We start from the raw sequence: 18,593 nt of genomic DNA, 5'->3' as shown, positions 1-18,593 counted from the left end.
TTGAGATATTGACCCGTAATCTAACTGTGCTACTGTTATTATACAAAGTCCGGCCTGACTGTGTCGACATATAGATGAGCTTGGTTGACGTTTTAGTGTAAATGTTTTTCTCTCTCTTCATAAACTAAGCCAATCTATTCACTTACTGAAGGCACATCCTTTCTGAGCCACTACCTGGTCAAATGTCTTTTTCTTTTTTCTTTTTTTTTGCGGGCCACTAATACCGTTCTCAGCAGGTATTTATCTTGGTCTGCCCGTTGGAGCGCTTCCAGGTCACAGAGATGCATTAGTCGGATGTCAAGTGTAATTTTCATCCCAGAAACTGCCTCCTGGATGCTGCGATCATTTTCTGTAGAACGGAGCCAAAGAGGGGCGAATCTGAAAAATGTCAGCGGGGTCAGAAAAATGACATTTCGAATGTTATTTGAATTCTTGTAAACAGCTTAAATGTTCAATACAGAGAGATAAATCGTGGCATAAAAGGATAGATGTTTTATTTGGTTATTTAAGCAATAAGGAAATATTGTTTGCTGCTTTATGTCCACAGTATGTGCATGCTTGCTTTGCTAAATGTCAATATAACCATTATTACACTGTATGGATACAGTAGATGTAATTGAAAGTCATTGATTGTTTTTAGGGACACAGCGTCCTTTCGAAGCAGAATATGAATTTTTATAGTACCCATAATCTACTGTGGGACTGGCCACTGCATTTATCACTGCATTAAATCAGTTTGTGCAGTAAACAAAGGCAAACATTTAAACAAAACTGTACAAGGGGGGGAAAGAAAGAAAGAAAAAAAAAAAAGAAAGCCTGCTGTGCTCACCCACAGATTTCTCTGCAGAGGACATCAGCCCACGCCGCCGTAAATCCACAGGAACATTAGTCCAGCGGCACCGCTCAGCAGCCAGCTGATCTAAATGTCGCAGGATGAATGCGTGGTCGTTGGTGTGATGCTGCTGTTATCGCACTGGTGGATCCCATCGCAGTTGTTAGGATGGAACCGTCTTTTACAGCCTTCAGAAGACAGTTGATAAAGTCATAACTTTATCTTCACAAGTGTATTTTTTGTCATTTTTATGTGAACCTGTGTTTCATGTTGCAGATCTGTGTATCACCTGACTCAACTGTGTGTGCCACATCTGATCGAGACCAAAGGCTCCATCGTCAACGTATCCAGCGTCAATGGACAGAGATCGGTGAGTGTTATGCATCTGGACTCTATATTTCAGCAGCACAGTCCACGTGTAGTGTGTTTTTTTAGATACTGTATATTAAGAGGTGTGATTTCTCTCTCTGCAGTTCCCTGGTGTTTTGGCTTATTGCATGTCCAAGTCAGCCATTGACCAGTTCACACGTTGTATAGCACTTGGTGAGTTGAGCCATTTTATCCTGTCAAAGTTCAAAAGAGCACTTTAGCACAAAATATCACCCACCTGCTTTTTATTTCAGAGCTGGCGTCAAAGCAAGTCCGAGTGAACTCTGTCTGGTACGTGAAATAAACATTTTATAGCTGCACGAGTTCACGTTCACATTCCTCCTCATTCTTTATGTAGTTTATGTGCCATTTGATGTGATGGTGACTGATGGCGTTGAGGCGGAGGGTTTCTCGTGTACTGTTTGATATTACTGGTTTCATCCCTCCAGTCCTGGTGTGATCATCACAGACGTCCACAAGAGAGCAGGGCTGGATGAGGAGCAGTACGCTCAGGTAACACATCAGGATAATGTATGTTGACACTTTATGTGCAGGAAAGCTGTGGCATCTTGGTCATTCATTTTAAAAGTCTCATATAGTGGACATCTCTTTTTATTGTGGTTGTTGGTAAAAACCTTAATATACAGAGACATTTTCTACTGCCATCCCCACAACTAGATAGCATCCCAACTTACAAGCCCATCATAACTTTCCTGAGCTGTTTGCCAACTTATAAATCAATAGCCGTCTACTCAGACTTTGTATGATCCCTTCTTTCTAAGGCTGCTTCTGCTAACTCTAAAATGCCTTAACCACGAGCAAAACACACCAAATGTTCTGCTGTTGGCTGCAAGAGTGAACAAAAAAGTTTTTGTGCACTCCCAGCATCTGAGGAACTGAACATCTAGTGGATCACTTGATGGCAATGCAACCACAACAATCCTTATTGTTCGTGTGTTGTGCTGCTAATAGAATAGAATAGAATGCTTTTTATTGTCATCATACACAAAGTACAACAAAATTAAAATGTGGCTATCATTACTATTAGCTCTGGTCAGACAGTGTTTATGTCTGTTGGCTTCTCTCCTGCTCTCTGTGCACACACATATGCTGCCTTTTCATACAACTGACTTTGCAATAAATCTGTTTTTATTTCCTTGTTTTACTCATTTTGTTGTCAGGCAACAAGGCGAGTGTGAAACTGACTGAAAGCACCACTTTAAGACGACATGTTAACAGACTGTCACTTCAGAGCTACTCCCAAACTGCACCAATAAAGTGCTGTTTTTCATTATCTAACACACTCGTCATACACTTGATTTCTAAATGAATAGCTGAGCTCTGAATTCAGCTGTGATCTCTCAGAGAGATGGCTAGAAGCGATGGAAAGTACTCAGGGCTGTACTATGAAGCGAGATGAGTGGGTTAGCGAGGTTTGTTGAGCTTCAAGTCAGAGTTTTCAGTGTTATGAAGGTGGCTCTCTGTTTACTGCTAGATCTCCATGGTAACTGATGCTGTGGTGCTAACCTGATCAGGTTATGTTCAGAGTTTAGTTGGCGATGCAGAAATCACATAAATAAGTCCATTTGCTCTGCTGGTGCTGCAGCTGATAGAACACTGATGAGAAAATGGATTATTCTGCTGGTATTTATTACAGAGAATATTCAATCAATAACTTTAATTTCACTTTGATTTGGCCAAAAAAACTAAAGAGATATCCTGCATTCTGGGACTGTGTCAGACCTAAATTCACTTCAATACAAGATCATATTTAAATATATTAAGTTTAACTTAAGCTGGCAGTTGGAAATAATCGGCTGCACCGGTAAAATATTCTATATCAACATGTTTAACAGTTTTCTACCAGCATTTCTGTCTTGCACCATTTGCAGTAGCGCTGCTTTTTACCGTCGTAAATCTTTATGTTCCTCAGTGCTCTCCATGAAAACAACATGTTGACTGAAGCAGCTGCACACGATCGATTCATTTGGTTCAGAAGAAGAGTCATGTGACGTGGCGTTAAACACCATTTTTATGTGAACGCGCTCAGAGTGAAGCAGAAAGTCTGAGCTGACAAAGATGATAACCACCTTCATACTCATTAGCCCTGATTGCGGCTTTAATTTTTACACAAAGAAAGCCCGGCTATGTCAAACTTGCTTCGTATTACAGCCCTCTGGTCTCACACACTCATGCAGAGAGAGTCTTCTTCCTGAATGTTGGCGTGGACAACAGCAGCTCAGCTGTATTTAAAGCTACAGGCGCTAAAACAGCCTATTTAGAACATGGATAAAACCAGGAGTCATGCAGTCATGGTGAAATTACCCATTTCGAGCTAAAAAAAAAAAAAAAACACATTCTAAAGACGTGAAATTTCCACTAATTTTCTGAAAAGAGACGCAATATGGGATCATGATCTGTAAAAGCGAAATCATCCCAAACGTCTTGTTTTTATTTCTTCAGACAACTAGCAAATAAATCTAAACATACCCAAAGGATCATCTTTAATTTATTCATTTCTAATCCTTGTTCTGTCTTTTTTTTTGCCACCAGTTTCTTGCCAAGTGTAAGCAGACCCACGCTCTGGGACGGCCAGGCGAGGTGGACGAAGTGGCCCACAGCATCGCCTTCCTGGCATCTGACGCCGCCAGCTTCATCACCGGAGTCAACCTGCCCATCGATGGGGGTCGCCACGCTATGTGCCCGAGATAAATCAACATACGGAAATCTGCTAATATAGTACTTTCAAACTTCAAGTCTGCTTGTGTTTTTGTGTCGCACAAGGCTGCAGTCGGTTTGAACGACTCCCCGACAACACCGCTGTAGCAGGACTTAACATTTCCAGGTGTGAAATGAACAGAAGGAAGCTAAAATTAACTTTATTTCGTCACTTTATGTTTTTTTTTTCCTTCAAAAAAAGAAAACTGAAAGCTGCTTATCAACAGAGGTTTCAAGACTTTTATTGAATTACCTGCTGAGTCATCAAGACTTCATTCACGCTGTATAAAATGCCTGTACAGACCAAACACTGTGAGCTTGTGTACCGTGGTAGTTTAGTGTTGTGTAGTGTAAGAAATCCTCTGAGTTTACAGATTGGTGGGACCAACCATCCTTGCTGCATATTTTCGCCGTAATCTTTAAAGCTCCAAATCACCAAAAACATGAACTGAAAACACGACTTGGACGCCTGGTTTTTGAACTAATCAGAATTTTAAATAATCTTTAAATAGAATCCACCGATAATAAAAGGTTGCATAATTATACATTTACATTTTTGACAAAAAAAAAAACAAACTTAACTTATAGTGTCGGACTCGTACAAAGAATATTGAAAGTGTTAAAATAATACCTTGAAAATATAATTTAAGAAATCGTGGCCTGCATGCGTATTTTACAGTCTTCCCTTTTGAAGCACAGACGAGAGAGTTTATGGTTCGAGTGTCAACTGTTGCAGCACCGGGTGTCACCTCTGGATTTTATCGGGTGAAGGTGTGTTCGCCGTGAGATGAGAGGTGCAGTACGAGGTAGCATCTTGACACTTTTCTCAGTTCATACTGTCGAAATCTTAACAATGAAAAGCACCACACAGCAGTTGTTCGTGTGAAGATATAAACATGGCGTCTCTCAGCACTAGACAGTTCGTAGAGGCTCAAAAAAAAAAAAAGACTCGCCTGGAGACAGTACGTGTGTGTCTGAGGCACACTGTATACCTGAATGAGTGATTTGAAGTTGAAACCGTGTATCCCTAAAGACTGTGAAACAATGACTATTGCACTTTATATTACAATATACAGTACATATACATGTATAAATAATACTTAAAAAAAATTTAAAATAGGTGTTGTTGAATTTGCAGATGTAACTGTTCCATATTTCTGTACAGATCTCTTAAAAAACTTTTTTTTTTTCTTTGCCATCAGACCGTGAAGAAAATATGATACAACATGGTCCAAGAGATGAAAGAGTCGCTCATATTACTTCCTTCCAAAAGGGGCATCCAGCTCTCGAGCAAGTCTCTAAAAAAAAACACCAAAAAACAAAAAAAAAGGAGCTTATGATGATTGTTTTCCATAGGCTGATTAATGCCAGAAGTCTTATCTCTGCAATCCCAATGGTCCGTCTTTATCTGGCGCCCCTCCTGTTTCTGCAGTCCGAGCATATTTTGTGAAAAGAAAGTAGGGAGGGAGAGGTTTGTTGTTCCAGAAAAACCACAGGAGCGTCAGTCTCTCCTCCCAAAAAAAATCCAAAAATCTTCCACGCAGTCCCCCCTTTGAGGGAGTGTTCAGGCCCTTCCACAGGGCCGTTACAGGAAGCACACAGGTCCGACCTCCAGGTGATAGCGCGAGCCGGGCTCCGCAGTCGGCAGGTTGTACACGTCCACGACGGGGAGTAAGTTTGGGTCCTGGCTCTGGAAGATGAAGTGCGTCTGGTGCCAGCGTCCATCTTTGATCTGGAAGGTAGGATTGCATTATGTCACCGTGGCGTCGTCTTTCAGCTACATAGTTCTGCCTTCACCAAATAGAATCAACTGAGAACGGGAAATTAAATAGCAGCTTGGCTGATCTGAATAATGCACCAGTTATTCTGGATGATCCACAGACATCAGTGGGAGCAGCTTTCATTGGAGCTAATTTCTACTAAAGAAACCCAGAGACCTCTGATGATGAGGCCTGTGCGTTATCCAAAGTAACACGGCCGATGTTTATGGGAAAGCTCGTGCTGTTTGGTTTTTTGATGCTGGGATGCACTACATAGGGTTGAAAATATTAGAGCTACCATAGATACGACAGAGCCACTTCAAGATCACCCAGGATTTTTTTGACGACTACTTTTGCTGTACGTTTTCATATTATGCTTTACATTCCTTCTGATCCACATGAACAGTTGCTGTGTTTGTCCAGTCCAGTTATAATGCACGGGCAAACTCCGCAGATCCTACAGAAAGGATGTGATATTTGCATTTACCCCTCATTATTCATTTTAAAATGCCATTTTCCGACACCACCCAGCTGCCGGCTGCGAGCACAGCTGCAGCCTCTCGGCCTGGCCGCGGCGGTGAAGCTGGATGTATGGTTATATTTCAGACTCTGGCTGCTGCCGTGGTTCAGTCTGTGCTTACTGTGGATGTGTCCGGCTGTTGCTATTTGTACCTGCAGCGTTTCTGTGACAGATGTGTTTGTTTATTCAGGAGTTCAGGAATACAGTAGCTTCAACACAACGCTCAGCCAGCAAAAACTGTCAGCGCCGCCGCCTGTAGTCAGAGTTAGAACCTTCAGAAGCGAATGTGTCACAAGTAGCAACAATGGCCACGGCCTCGGCTGCAGTGACAGCTATGTCATCTCAAGGCTGCAGCCGTACAGCGAGAGAGCTGCTGAACCAGCTGCTCTGGTTCTCTGTTTTTATTGCAGTGGTACAGACTAGTATCTGAGCAACCACAGCTGAGGGTGTGACTACTGGCTGTGTGTTAGTCACAGCCAGCAGCGGTCTATAGGCTGCATGACACCGTATCACCTCACAGCTCATACAGTTATACCTACAGAGAGAGTCGATGCATCCTCAGCTGTGTAGTTACAATTACACGTTCATAGTGTGAACACTGACTACTGCTGGCTGTGTGAGTGCAGTGATAGTCGAGCTGGCTGCTCCATAAACACATCTGGCAGACGTATCTATAGCCTCAGCTTCACCGTGCAGTCAGAGCAGCTGCAGCTGTGCTCGCAAACAGCAGCTGGACACTGTCGGCGATTTTAAGATGAATAATGCGCAATAAATGCATCGCGTAAAATCTCACACGTCTCTCCTTTCTGTCGAATCTGCAGCGTTTTCCCTGAGCAGGCTGTGTTTTATAAGCGGGCTGGACCAGCATGCCAACTGTTCATATGGATCAGAGGGAATGTAAAGCATCCTGCAGGGGAACAAGATTGAACAAATATTCTCACCGTGACCCTTTCAGTGCTCCATGAGGTACTTAGATGTAAGTGAGAAAATATGTTTCATTCGCAATGCAGGCGCTTTGCCTTGCTGAGCATAAAGACGGACTGGTTCTCTACAAATCTGGTCTAGCTGCCCCTCTGTAGCATGCACTAATCAATGCATTGTATATTGTTTGTTTAATCAGGATGCACGACTGTAAAAACACCAACTTGTGTTTTTGCGGGGAGTCGTTCACTGAGCTGCACGGATGCTCCAAGACATCTTTCCAGCACCGTAACTCCCTGTCACTGTTTTTACATTTCTTGCTGTGTGCACATTCAGTTAATACAGTCTGCATTATTTAATGGTTATACTCAGTGACGTCTCTTTAAACTTTGGACAGAGTAAAGCTCAGTTTCTAATCTTCATATTAAACTAACTGCCTGCTGGCTCCAGCTTCACACGTACAAAACGACACAAGTGTAACATTGATCAAGTTCAAGTAAATTTTCCAACATGCTGAACTCTTCCTTTTGAGGTTGTAGACACTGTGGACATTTTTGAAAAGATTGAGCATCGCATTGATTTTTCTGCCAGAAAGCAGCAAGAGTGCATACCCAGCAGTCGTCTCTGGGTATGAGCGGCTCCAGGAGGTCTCCTGCCTGAATCTTCTCCCCGCTCCAGGCCTTGAAGCTCACTGCTCTGGGTGAAGGTTGCAGGGAGGGTCCTGCTGCCCACACGGACGTGTTGAGGCAGTGGATGACGACGTGCTGCACAGCCTCCGTGCTCAAGAGGTGGATGAAGTTCATCTGGATGCGGCCCACTCCTATTTCCAGCTGTGAAGCAAGTGGATTTGTGTCAAGCTGTGTCAAGACGATGACAAAACGGCGTGAATGCCTAATGTTGTGTTTACCAGCCTATAGAGGGCCTCATTAGGCTTCATCCGCATTCTGATCATACATAAGGTTTGATTCTTTTGACCATAAATTTTGATGTTCATCCAGAATAACATATTCAGCACAACTGAAAAAAAATTGGCTCAGTCGAATTTTTTTTAATAATTTAGGTCCGTTTTAATGACAGTTCTTTTCACAAACATTCCTGATCAATAGTAATTTAAGAGTTAGTCTATGTAGCAGACGAACATGAACCCAATCAATTTGGAAGTTGATAACAGGTTCGAGTTCTGCAATGAATTTAAATAATATGCATCTGGATCACAGATTGTGCCTTAAGCATGACCAACTATTACAATCATTTCATTTGCGGTTTCTGCAGGAAACGGGTCGGTCCATACTTGTGTCATTGTGCACAATGTGCTGCTTTGTTGAAATATAACTCCAAAACAAAGGAATGAAGGGATGAAGGGCAATCGAAGCTTTAGTTGCCAACTGAGCGCACGTTTGATGGCGACTTGGCCAAGTCTGAAGACCAAATGGGACGCCTTGAGATTCACTGCTAGACTGATCCATCCAAATAAGCGCCAGAGTTTATCATATGGAGCCAGAAAATGAACAGCTGTGCTCCTTTATTTATCGCTTGACTGACATAATGCACACACATGGCTCATCTTAATCTCCGAGCTTTTTCGCTTCTTGAGGAATCCTTATTAAGACAACATGATGGGAAGAGTTTCCACAGAGACATAAACAATTGTGGATGTGATATTCATCCACTGTCTGCACAGTATGCATGTATTTACATTCTGCTGGCTCTTTTTGTCAAGATGAGGTGAATGGGTACAAATGCAGAGCCTAACCTTGGAGACTGTAACCGGTTTCAGGCAGGTCTGTCCTCCGCCGGTGAAGTTGCACGTCACCTCGATGGTGTCGGCAGCGCAGCCGAGGTTTGGATCAATCCAGTAAGTGCCTGTCAAAGAAGACAACCGATGTGATCAACCGAAACGCGGTCCATATGTGCACAGAAATGAGCTGTTTGAAATGCCTCCTCACCATCGTACATCCTCTGCTCGCAGTTGTAAAGGTCTCGGCAGATCCGGGCAGGATTGTCGCGGGTACCCAACGGGTTCTTAAGACTCTGGATCAGAGTGCTGAGATGCTGCAGGGTTTTAAAGATCTCTGTGCCCTGGTCCAGCATGGGCAGGTCCATGCTCTGGTAGTTCTGGTTTGAACACAATTATTGGCATAAGTTTTAGAAGTCTAATTTCTGTTACATTTTCTGAACTTTTGGTCAAAACTTTAGCGTTTTCTGCTACTGCAATGACCTAATTATTGTCAGTGAGGTGCAAGTTCTTCAAGCTTATCCAGAAATGTATATCAAGAATAGGATTAGGACTGACCTCTTGCCTCAGTACAGCATGGGAATCGATAATGACTTGAAAAGCAGCACCAAGAGCTTCATTTCTCTGCCAGAAAAAGACAACAAATCAGTAAGGTAACCATTTTTGTTCACACTTCATTCCAAAACACCCAGTTTAAAAAATCTGGAGAAACATACTTACAAGTAAAAGGGCAGAACTGGGAAGACCCTAGAAATAAACAGGAAAAGAACCTGTATTAACATAAATGTTCTTTTCCCTATTCTGTGTTTTTACCCACACAATGGAGCAGTTGTGTAAATCCTAATCTACACTGTCAGCGGTGATCAATTCCCACCCAATATGCAGATACTCGCAGACGTAGCCATGATTGCTCAGGAAATGAGGCATGAATGCACAGGAAATAAAGCATGTCAAATGCAGAAAAGAAGAGCCTCAAGCTGAAAGCTATTTGTTTTCAATTACAGTGGAAGAGGGGGGAAAAAAAGCAGGTCTAACTAGTTAGATTATCCTCAAAATAACACAATGTGCTCACAGTTAAACCGGCCTGTGGATGCACATGTGTGTATATTTTTCGATTTTCATCTGAAGTACAAGCTGCAACCAATTTTCTTCACAAAAACACATTCATCTGTCTGTAAATTCACCGAGAAACAACAGAAAAAACTGCCATTAGTGTAACCTAATCCTCACTTTCGAACCGCATTATTATAATTATGAAATTGCATTTGTACATTTTGATTTTTTTTTTAATAGGTAGTTGAGTCAAAACTTCGTCTGTTTGCTCTGAGTTTACTATTAGACTGCAAACCCCCTCTTCAGGACCAGACTCAGCAGTCTACCTGCATATAAAGTATAACGGACACTCTTTTGAGAACAGAAATGACCACATTCTGGAAAGAGAAGACATATTTTGAGAGAAGATTGAAGGAAGCCGCCTGTGTTAAACTGGAGTAGCCACTTATCAGGTACTTACAATGCAGTCTTGAGATGAAATGAAATGAAAATAAAATGAAAATGAAATGAAAAATACTTTATTTATCCCAGAAGGGAAATTCAATCTTGTAAAAGCTCACTTTTTAAAAAAAAAAATTCAATATAACATATATTATATACAACAATAATAATCATTCAGTCAGTCGGATTTGTTTTTTAAGGTGATGGCTGTTGGCAGGAAGGATCTGTCACCAGAAAGTTTCACCATCACTAACACCTTGATCACAACCATTCACGCCTCGATTCATGAGTCTCGGGTTCTTAACAAGCCTTTAAAATGTGATTGTGGAGGTGACTATATATATATCTGGGACTGACATACTGTCCTCATCTGAGAATCAACGACTGTAATTCACCTGCACGTTGCTGGAAAATGTGATTTTTTTTTTTACGCAAGTCTCGACTGAATTAGTAAAAATAAAAATGTCTTTTTTAAATATCTGTAAAATATACAAAAACTCACCGGTGGTCCAGGTGGTCCACGAGGGCCAGGAAATCCCTGGAAAAAAAAAAACAACCATCCCCACATTAGGTTTCAAATTATTTATAACTTGGCCTTGATAAAAGATGATATAGTTCCTTCATTTGTTCTCACACTGTGCAGAGAATAATGATGAAGCTACAGAGGTGAATAATTACTCACTCTTGGTCCTTGCAACCCCTGTTGGAGATGAGAGAAAATGGAACTTAATATTAATAAGTAGACAATCCCACAATTATAAAAATGAAAGCAGAGCAGATACTTCCACGTGATCACGGACAGCATAATGGCATCTTTGTGCTGCCAATCCAACATATGGTCTTTATCTACCGTATTGTGTATTTCTATTGAATTTCCCTCCTGCTCCTTTGCAAGCCTACACTCAGAAATCTTATTTCCACACAGCAAATCCTATTTTCACACGGCAAAGCCCCATACATGAATGTTGGCGTTTTTCAAGAGTGAGGTTGTGAATTATGCCTGTGTACGAGCACTCAACAAACCTCTTAAAAAGCTTGAGATGAGCAAGCAGCCAACATTTATCACACTGACAGGATTTCCACAGCAGCTAAGTGTCACTGTGAGTGTAACAACAAACAGCGGAACACAATAGGAAATGAAAAGTGCTGGGGGCAAAAGGAGGCTGAGTGCTGTGCTGTCTCCATACTAAGTATCCTATTCTGTGCTCACAGTACAGACAGAAAAGGATTCATCAAAACAGCGCCACGCACCGTCTCCCCCCGACTTCCTTTGTCACCCTGGGGTCCCTGATGGAGAAAAAGAAGACAGAGGATCACTCCATCACTGCCAAAAAAGCACAGAGAAGTCACATAAAGCTTGGCAGATAGGATGAGATATGAGGTACATACAGGATGACCGCTGGGGCCAATGATGCCAACGGGGCCCAGAGCTCCCTCCATACCCTGGAAAGCAGAGGCGTGTTAGCGACCGAGGACACATATGATGGAGCATCTGATGAAGCAGTGCTTTATTTTTCATGCCAAGTGTGCAGTTTGTGAGCGCTGAGTGAACTGGCACCGGCTGAAATAGTGCGCCGAGTTGCCAAACTGCCATTAATCTTCATCTTACCATCAAACCTCGCGGTCCTTTTGGTCCCTGGATCCCTGCTGGGCCAATGTCTCCTGGAGGTCCCTGGAAACACACAAACATTTCACAGTTTTTTTAAAAAACAGAGGGTAAGAAATGGCAACGTAAAGGTTAAACTAGTAATAAGTAATCAATGACCTTTGCTGATGGCACTGAGTAGGATCTGTTACACTGACAGTCTCTGCGGTGGGGAAGTGGAAACCACCGGCGTAAAATGCTAAAGTGGCTGCAGGAGTGTCTTTAGTTGCAGTTCATTAGGTGGCAAATCTAAGAAAACTTCAAGTCCCAGTCCCATAACACATATAAATTACATACGCGTACTTTGCACTGACACAGCAAGTCATTTTATACTAACAAGAAATAATACGAGACCGTGAACCCACAAAGAGAAGTGCTTCTAAAAATGCTTCTCCTTTATCTCACTGCTTGCACTTTATTTCAATGGATTGCTGCTGTAAATTCGTATTATAATATAATATGTGCATCTAACACGCAAAAAAGTCAGACGGCTTAAGAAAATGTGTCAAATTATGTCACCTCACGAGAACACACTTTCGGTATCGCACCTACTCGGAATTAATACAGAGTAAAGTTGTGCTTGAAACAAACATCTTTCCTTGTGACTGGAGCTGTCAGTGTCGGTTTATCTTTTTGTTATTATTATGTGTTATTGATTTAGTGCGTGAAATGTAAAAAAAACAACAAAACAAAACAAAACCTGTGTAGTAATTGCAATTTTTTTAGAGTCTGAAATCCAAATGTAACAACACAGAAATGTTCTGTGGAAAATCTTCACGTATTAAAAGCTACAGCTACATTTACACAAACATTTCCTGCTTAACGGCACATATGCAATCCACCCTGAAGTCGCTGTAAAATTATGTGGTTTGCCACAATAGCACCACAACAAAAACACAAAACGACATAGTATAACGAACTCAATCTCTCCTCTTATTCAGAATCGTGTCAGTATTGTTGACATCACTGTTTGTTACAGAGGCTTTATTTCTGTACCAGTTGGAACGACTCTGCTGAACATTGACACAAAGCGTATCTGTGTCACACTCCTGTTGAACTTCCCCTCGTAGGAAAACGTCCAACATCACTCTTCAAGTTTTAAATTAAGGTGTCAGGCTCTAATAAAAGCCGCTCTGTTTCTTCAACTGGCGATGATCTGTAGTGCAGTCGTGCTGTAGACTTTTGGTTTAGCCGATGTCATCCTGGGGCATGTTACGGTAATACCGAACAGCCTTCATATCTAATCTTACCAGAGACAACACACTGTTACGTAACTCCTGACGATATCAGGCTTTTAAACTCTGCAAAAAGTACTTCAGCCACAAGGTGAGTTAAACACGCAAATTAATTCTGCAGTAATTTTATTGTCTCATATCTTAATCCTGGACTAAGGGTTAAGGACTTTTCTGATACTGGAAAGCTCAGGTGTGATTGGCTGGAAAAGGGCTGCCACTAATGACTATTTACATATCAATGAATCCAACTGTTCACTTCTATTCTCATTTTGTCATCGTATAACACAGCACAGTCCAAAACGTTAACAAAGGTTCACATATTCAAGTGTAAAACTAAGTTTAACTAGGAACTCCAACATGATACAAATCAATAACAAAAACAGGACTTGTTTTTCAGATCTCCAAAGAAATCCCAAAAAAAATCCACATTTCTATTAAACCCCTTAACAAAGTGAAAAAGTGCAGACCAGCGAGGCAACTTCTCTGCTTGTTGTGTAATTTGCTGTCTGACTTTAGTATGAGCTCTTCGTTTTAGGAAAATATTACAAAATGCCGCTGTCTTTAACTTCTGCACATGGTGGGTTTGACAAACAATCTTGTGGGTATAAAATCAGGATTTCAGTGGTTGCAGAGCAGCAACTTGGAATGGACTTCTGGTTAAAATGCGGTCTTAACAAGCTGCACTTCAGTCAATATCTCCTACTTGGTCTATCAGCAGACAACAGAAACTGGAAAATATGTCAAAGAAAACAGCTTTATAGGGAGTTTGAATATTAAAATACTGTATATGTGAGCACAGAGAATAGGAGAGAAGCAAACAGATGTAAAGTGTTGCTGTGTTTTCTCTTTAGGTGTTCGTGCTGCTGTGGTTTGAAACTCTCCAAGTTTGCAAACCACCTTTCAGTTCTGTGTTAATCTGAAATGGTCCTATATCCCCAAAGTCTTGGGTCTTTGGAAACGTACCCAAGTTGGATTCGTCAAACCCACCATTGTCCAAAACTGTAGCACTGATTGCATCTGACCAAAAACCACTGATGTCTTGACAAAATAAAATTAAAAACATGCATTACTAAACGTAGTGAGCTCCAATGACTACATCGACTGTTTGTCGACTGATTGGACGCCATCATTTTCATCGTGAATGAAAACTGTATAGGAGCTTACCTTTGGTCCAAACAGACCCAACACCCCCGGAAATCCTTGTTCACCAGTATCCCCCTGTCAAACAAAGAGAATCTTCATCATCACTACACAATCAAACGACACTGTCATGTAAAGGAACCTGAGAGTTTGGAAAAAATCAGTGCTCACCAGTTGCCCTTTAGCTCCCTGATCTCCTTGTTTTCCAGGCAATCCCATCCCGCCAATGGAGCCTCTCTTCCCTGCTGGACCAGTTTGGCCTGGCAGACCTCTCTCGCCCTGAAGATGAGACACAAACACATGAAAGTCCTCCTCAGATCCACCCTGCAGCCTCCAAACAGACACCTAGACAAACCAGCAGACTTCCTGCTGCTGCTAGTTCATGATCCTTCGCTGCTAGTTGAATTCGCGTGGCACCGATCAAGCAGGAAGCTTTAAGAATTTGACCTAAAGCTCAGCAGATGCTATTTCCTCTACATCACTCCGGATGCCCCTTAGCATTGATTTTAAATAAAAGCAGGACAATCAAACTACAATTCCTCTCATGCAAACTGTCCAAAAGTTTATGTATAAATCACCAAATACGACCAAATCTGAATGCATCAGGCGGTGAGGTGAACGCTGCCTAATACAACACATCCAGTCAATAAAGCCTCTCTGTGTTTGTCACAGTCCTGCATATTTGCATTTTATATAACATTGGCAAGGCCACATACAGACTGTGCCAACTCATTAATATTTCGCAACACTAACTTCACAGAATTGACAGGAGGTCTTGTGAGAGATGTTATAAAGACTTTATGCAGAGTTTGGCCTTTGAAATCAGAGACGGCTCCAACATAAAGGCAGCATTACGGTGCCAAGGGAGTCAGTTCCAGCAGATTAAACCTCCTTGGCAATTATGAACAATATCAGCACAAAATTAGCCCGCATCGTGATCTATGAAAACACTTGCGCTATAACTTAACCTTAAGTTCTTTGACTCTTAGTGGTCAAAATTGAAGGAAAAAAACTGCACAAATTGTTCATCCCGACGTTCTCACCTTTGGACCAAAGTAGCCTTGACTTCCAGGAAGCCCCGTCACGCCATTTTTACCCCGTTGGCCAGGTTTTCCGAGTAAACCCACATCTCCATCTTCTCCTTGCTCCCCCTGATAACACAAGACAACCAATGAGCTACAAGTTTATTCCTAATTTAGTACAATATGCACTATTGCCAGTGTCTTCACCTTGAGTCCTTTGCTTCCATCTTTACCAGGTAGACCGTCCATTCCAGGTGGACCCTCAAGTCCCTCCCTGCCCACAACCCCACGTGGGCCAGGAGGACCCTCTGGACCCTTAGAAAAGACAATTTGTGTCAATGCTTGCTTTGGTTTTAAATAGTAATCTCACTGTGAGGGGGGCTTGATTGTATAGTAAGACAAGAAATCCATCCAACTCACTGGTGGTCCTTTGCTCCCGGATGCACCTGTTGGCCCTGATTTTCCTTTCTGACCCTGAAGCATAAAGAGTTCATGTTCTACAGTTCTGACACGGTGCCACGACAGAGAATAACACATGCATGAAGAAAGTTTCATTCACGGAGAAACATGCGACTATTTATTCATGTCCTTACTTGATCACCTTTGGATCCTCTCAGCCCAGCTTGTCCCTTTGGCCCAGGATGTCCCTGAAAAGATTGTTACTGTCTGATTTGACGATCGCTCATTTTTTGTACGGCACCGTGCATTTGCGCAGCTGAATTTTACATTTTAGGAGATAAAAAGGAGATGCTTACAGGAAGCCCCGGGGCTCCAGCTTCACCTCTGGCTCCATCCACACCCATTTGACCCTGAAACAATTTCATTTGCTGCATCACGGCATCACTTTAACTCAATTTATGGCTAATGCGAAAACAAGAACTTGTATTTTCCCCCCACTTACGATGTATCCGAGGTCACCAGGCTCTCCTCTCTCTCCTCTGTCTCCAGGTGGACCCTGGGCGTCCACGTGGGAAGACGGTAATGAAACAAACAATCCAGAACACCACTAACAAACAGCGCGTGAAAACATTAGTACTCATAAGAAACTCACTCTGTCACCTTGGGGACCCGGAGGACCTTCTACCTTGCCGTCGTCTCCCTGTTCACCCTAAAACAGGCAGCGAACAAACAACCACAATCAATGAAATTTTCCTCAAATTCAATGGTGTGTGCAAAATCAATGCATGTTTTGTTGGGAACACATGGCGCGCTCTCTTTATATGAATGGCGAATCATTACATGCGCTATTACCTGCAATGATCCATCTCACATAAACAGAGCCAGTTTGTTTCAGGGTCTTTATGGGATTCATTAAACAATGGCCACGGATGTGCATGTAATTTTATTAGCGATGTGCCGCGCATGTGTGAAATGAAATAAATAAACGAGGAGCCACGACATGTGAATTCAAAAGTAGAAAAAAAATAATTAGCCATGGCCAGGAGCCAAGGAAAACGAACAATTGCATGGATGGAAAACAATGCGCCGCAGCACTGGTGATTAAAGCATAGCTGTGATACACATCCGCGCTTATCTGCAGCATGTTTTAGCGCTTGCTTCTCTTTCAATTGACTGTCATAAATTTTGCAATGACCCGTGTGATAGCATGATATTGATTTAACTGGAGAGCGAGCACAACCATTATATCGAGAATATTGGCGAGAAGAGAAAATAACAAATATCCACATCCAGATGGCTTCTGCCCAGGGACTAAAAAAATGCAAATTAGTGTCTCTCTAAACTCCGGTGCAGTGTGTGTGTGTGTGTGTGTGTGTTATATTGTGTGCCGCTTCTGTCAAATAAACACAAATTATGCGGCTAATCTCTCCAAAATCACGAGCAGAAGTGTCCAGGTGCTTGGCTAATTGCATACATTTGATGGCACTGAGTTAATTGGGTGTGTCCTGGTTCATATCATTGATCAAATTAGGGATGACTTTGGGAATATTGCAAGGACAACAAGACAGACAAAAGAAGCACTAATTAGGAACACAACTGAAGTCCCAGCGCATCAGAAAAAAAAAAAGGAAATAACTGACCACGCAAAAGACAATGTGCTACATGGCAGTTTTACATTGTTATGTAACTGTTACCCAGAACTCATTAGACGCAATCAAAGTGCAGATGGCTATTAGGGACAGCAAATAACAGTGTGGAATGTACCTTTTCACCTTTTGACCCCGGAGGTCCCAGCGGGCCCAGTGGTCCCATGTGACCCTGTGACAAGAAAAAGACTGACTGAATCTCATTTCAGGGCTGCAGCCTCCCAGGTTTCACTCACTGTAATGAGCAGAACAACATGGAAGCAGGAAAGAAACAGAGTGCAACAGTGTCGTCGATCATCACTTCATCTTCTTTCACCACAGAAAACGCAGTTTTCAAACTCATCAGTCAAGCTGTGGTTATTCTGTATGTGTCAACAATCTCATTATACTGCCGCCTTGAATCTGCGAGGATCGATTTCTTCCTCCCACTCTTAACTTAAATCTGTTATGTCAGGGCCAGACTAGAAATGCTGCAATTTCACATTTTTTTTGTATATAAAATTAAAAAAGTAAAGAAAGAGTCTCCATTTCACCTCAATCTTTTTAGCAGCAAATATAAAGCACCTGCTTTATTGGTATGTTAGATAGAGGAGAGGTACATTTAGGTGCCTCACCCACAGACCTTGGCTTCTTTTTGCTATTTAGTTTTTTTATCTGCTTTGAAAGATGCGTCTTTGTTTGGCCTCCAACATAACAAAGTCGTCTCGGTGCGTTTGGTTGCTTTGTTCCCTACACTGGTCAGCTTTAAGCAAAAGAAAAAAAAAAATGAAAGTGCATAAAGTTTTGCTAAGATACAAAATGCCAATGCTGCTAACCGTGATAAGTAGCCATGTTTTAGTCTGGTTTATATGTTTAAATAGTAAAGAATCAAAAGAAAACAAAGTTAAGTCATCCATGAACAGCTGACGTGGAAGAGAGTAATTTGACCTGAACTCCATAAAAATAAGGTCAACCGAACCAACACAAGGAGCTGTGAACACATCTGGGTCCAAGCAAGGATTCCCAAAAGTAAAGTGAAACGGAAGCACAAAACTCCAGAGCAACTAGGCTCACCACCTCCAACCAGGTTGCAGATTTAATTCACGTCTATGGAGAATAAACTTTCGACTTTTGGGACATGAAAAGTAATTGTTTAATCCTATTAGATCAGGGGTGTC

General features: G+C 41.9%; 2 protein-coding genes across 2 annotated transcripts in view; one reads left to right on the top strand and one right to left on the bottom strand.

Annotated features, from left to right (window-relative positions):
- Positions 1 to 1,088: 1,088 nt before the first annotated feature.
- Positions 1,089 to 3,957, top strand: LOC103353446 (probable L-xylulose reductase; the record flags this gene model as incomplete). The annotated part of the gene is made up of 5 exons (XM_008276433.1): positions 1,089 to 1,202; positions 1,306 to 1,375; positions 1,456 to 1,492; positions 1,651 to 1,714; positions 3,755 to 3,957. Coding segments are annotated over 5 exons (444 nt in total), but the record flags the coding sequence as incomplete, so codon positions are not given.
- A 188-nt stretch (positions 3,958 to 4,145) lies between these two features.
- Positions 4,146 to 18,593, bottom strand: part of col27a1b (collagen, type XXVII, alpha 1b) — an 80,327-nt gene continuing 65,879 nt past the window's right edge. Inside the window, exons 41-61 of the mRNA XM_008276432.1 lie at positions 17,555 to 17,608; positions 16,443 to 16,499; positions 16,293 to 16,346; positions 16,147 to 16,200; positions 15,985 to 16,038; positions 15,812 to 15,865; positions 15,599 to 15,706; positions 15,413 to 15,520; positions 14,541 to 14,648; positions 14,394 to 14,447; positions 11,959 to 12,021; positions 11,739 to 11,792; positions 11,601 to 11,636; positions 11,032 to 11,049; positions 10,852 to 10,887; positions 9,576 to 9,602; positions 9,414 to 9,479; positions 9,067 to 9,235; positions 8,874 to 8,983; positions 7,732 to 7,950; positions 4,146 to 5,651 (exon numbers count right to left, since the gene is read on the bottom strand). Coding sequence (XP_008274654.1) covers positions 5,505 to 5,651; positions 7,732 to 7,950; positions 8,874 to 8,983; positions 9,067 to 9,235; positions 9,414 to 9,479; positions 9,576 to 9,602; positions 10,852 to 10,887; positions 11,032 to 11,049; positions 11,601 to 11,636; positions 11,739 to 11,792; positions 11,959 to 12,021; positions 14,394 to 14,447; positions 14,541 to 14,648; positions 15,413 to 15,520; positions 15,599 to 15,706; positions 15,812 to 15,865; positions 15,985 to 16,038; positions 16,147 to 16,200; positions 16,293 to 16,346; positions 16,443 to 16,499; positions 17,555 to 17,608 — 1,650 coding nt within the window. The 3' untranslated portion in view covers positions 4,146 to 5,504. The remainder of the gene's footprint in view (positions 5,652 to 7,731; positions 7,951 to 8,873; positions 8,984 to 9,066; positions 9,236 to 9,413; positions 9,480 to 9,575; positions 9,603 to 10,851; positions 10,888 to 11,031; positions 11,050 to 11,600; positions 11,637 to 11,738; positions 11,793 to 11,958; positions 12,022 to 14,393; positions 14,448 to 14,540; positions 14,649 to 15,412; positions 15,521 to 15,598; positions 15,707 to 15,811; positions 15,866 to 15,984; positions 16,039 to 16,146; positions 16,201 to 16,292; positions 16,347 to 16,442; positions 16,500 to 17,554; positions 17,609 to 18,593) is intronic.

This window comes from Stegastes partitus, unplaced genomic scaffold, assembly GCF_000690725.1.
Source record: "Stegastes partitus isolate 25-593 unplaced genomic scaffold, Stegastes_partitus-1.0.2 Scaffold71, whole genome shotgun sequence".
In the NCBI taxonomy this organism is placed as follows: Eukaryota; Metazoa; Chordata; class Actinopteri; family Pomacentridae; genus Stegastes; species Stegastes partitus.
The sequence above is the reverse complement of the archived record's forward strand: the minus strand, read 5'-3'. Positions and strand labels throughout refer to the sequence as shown.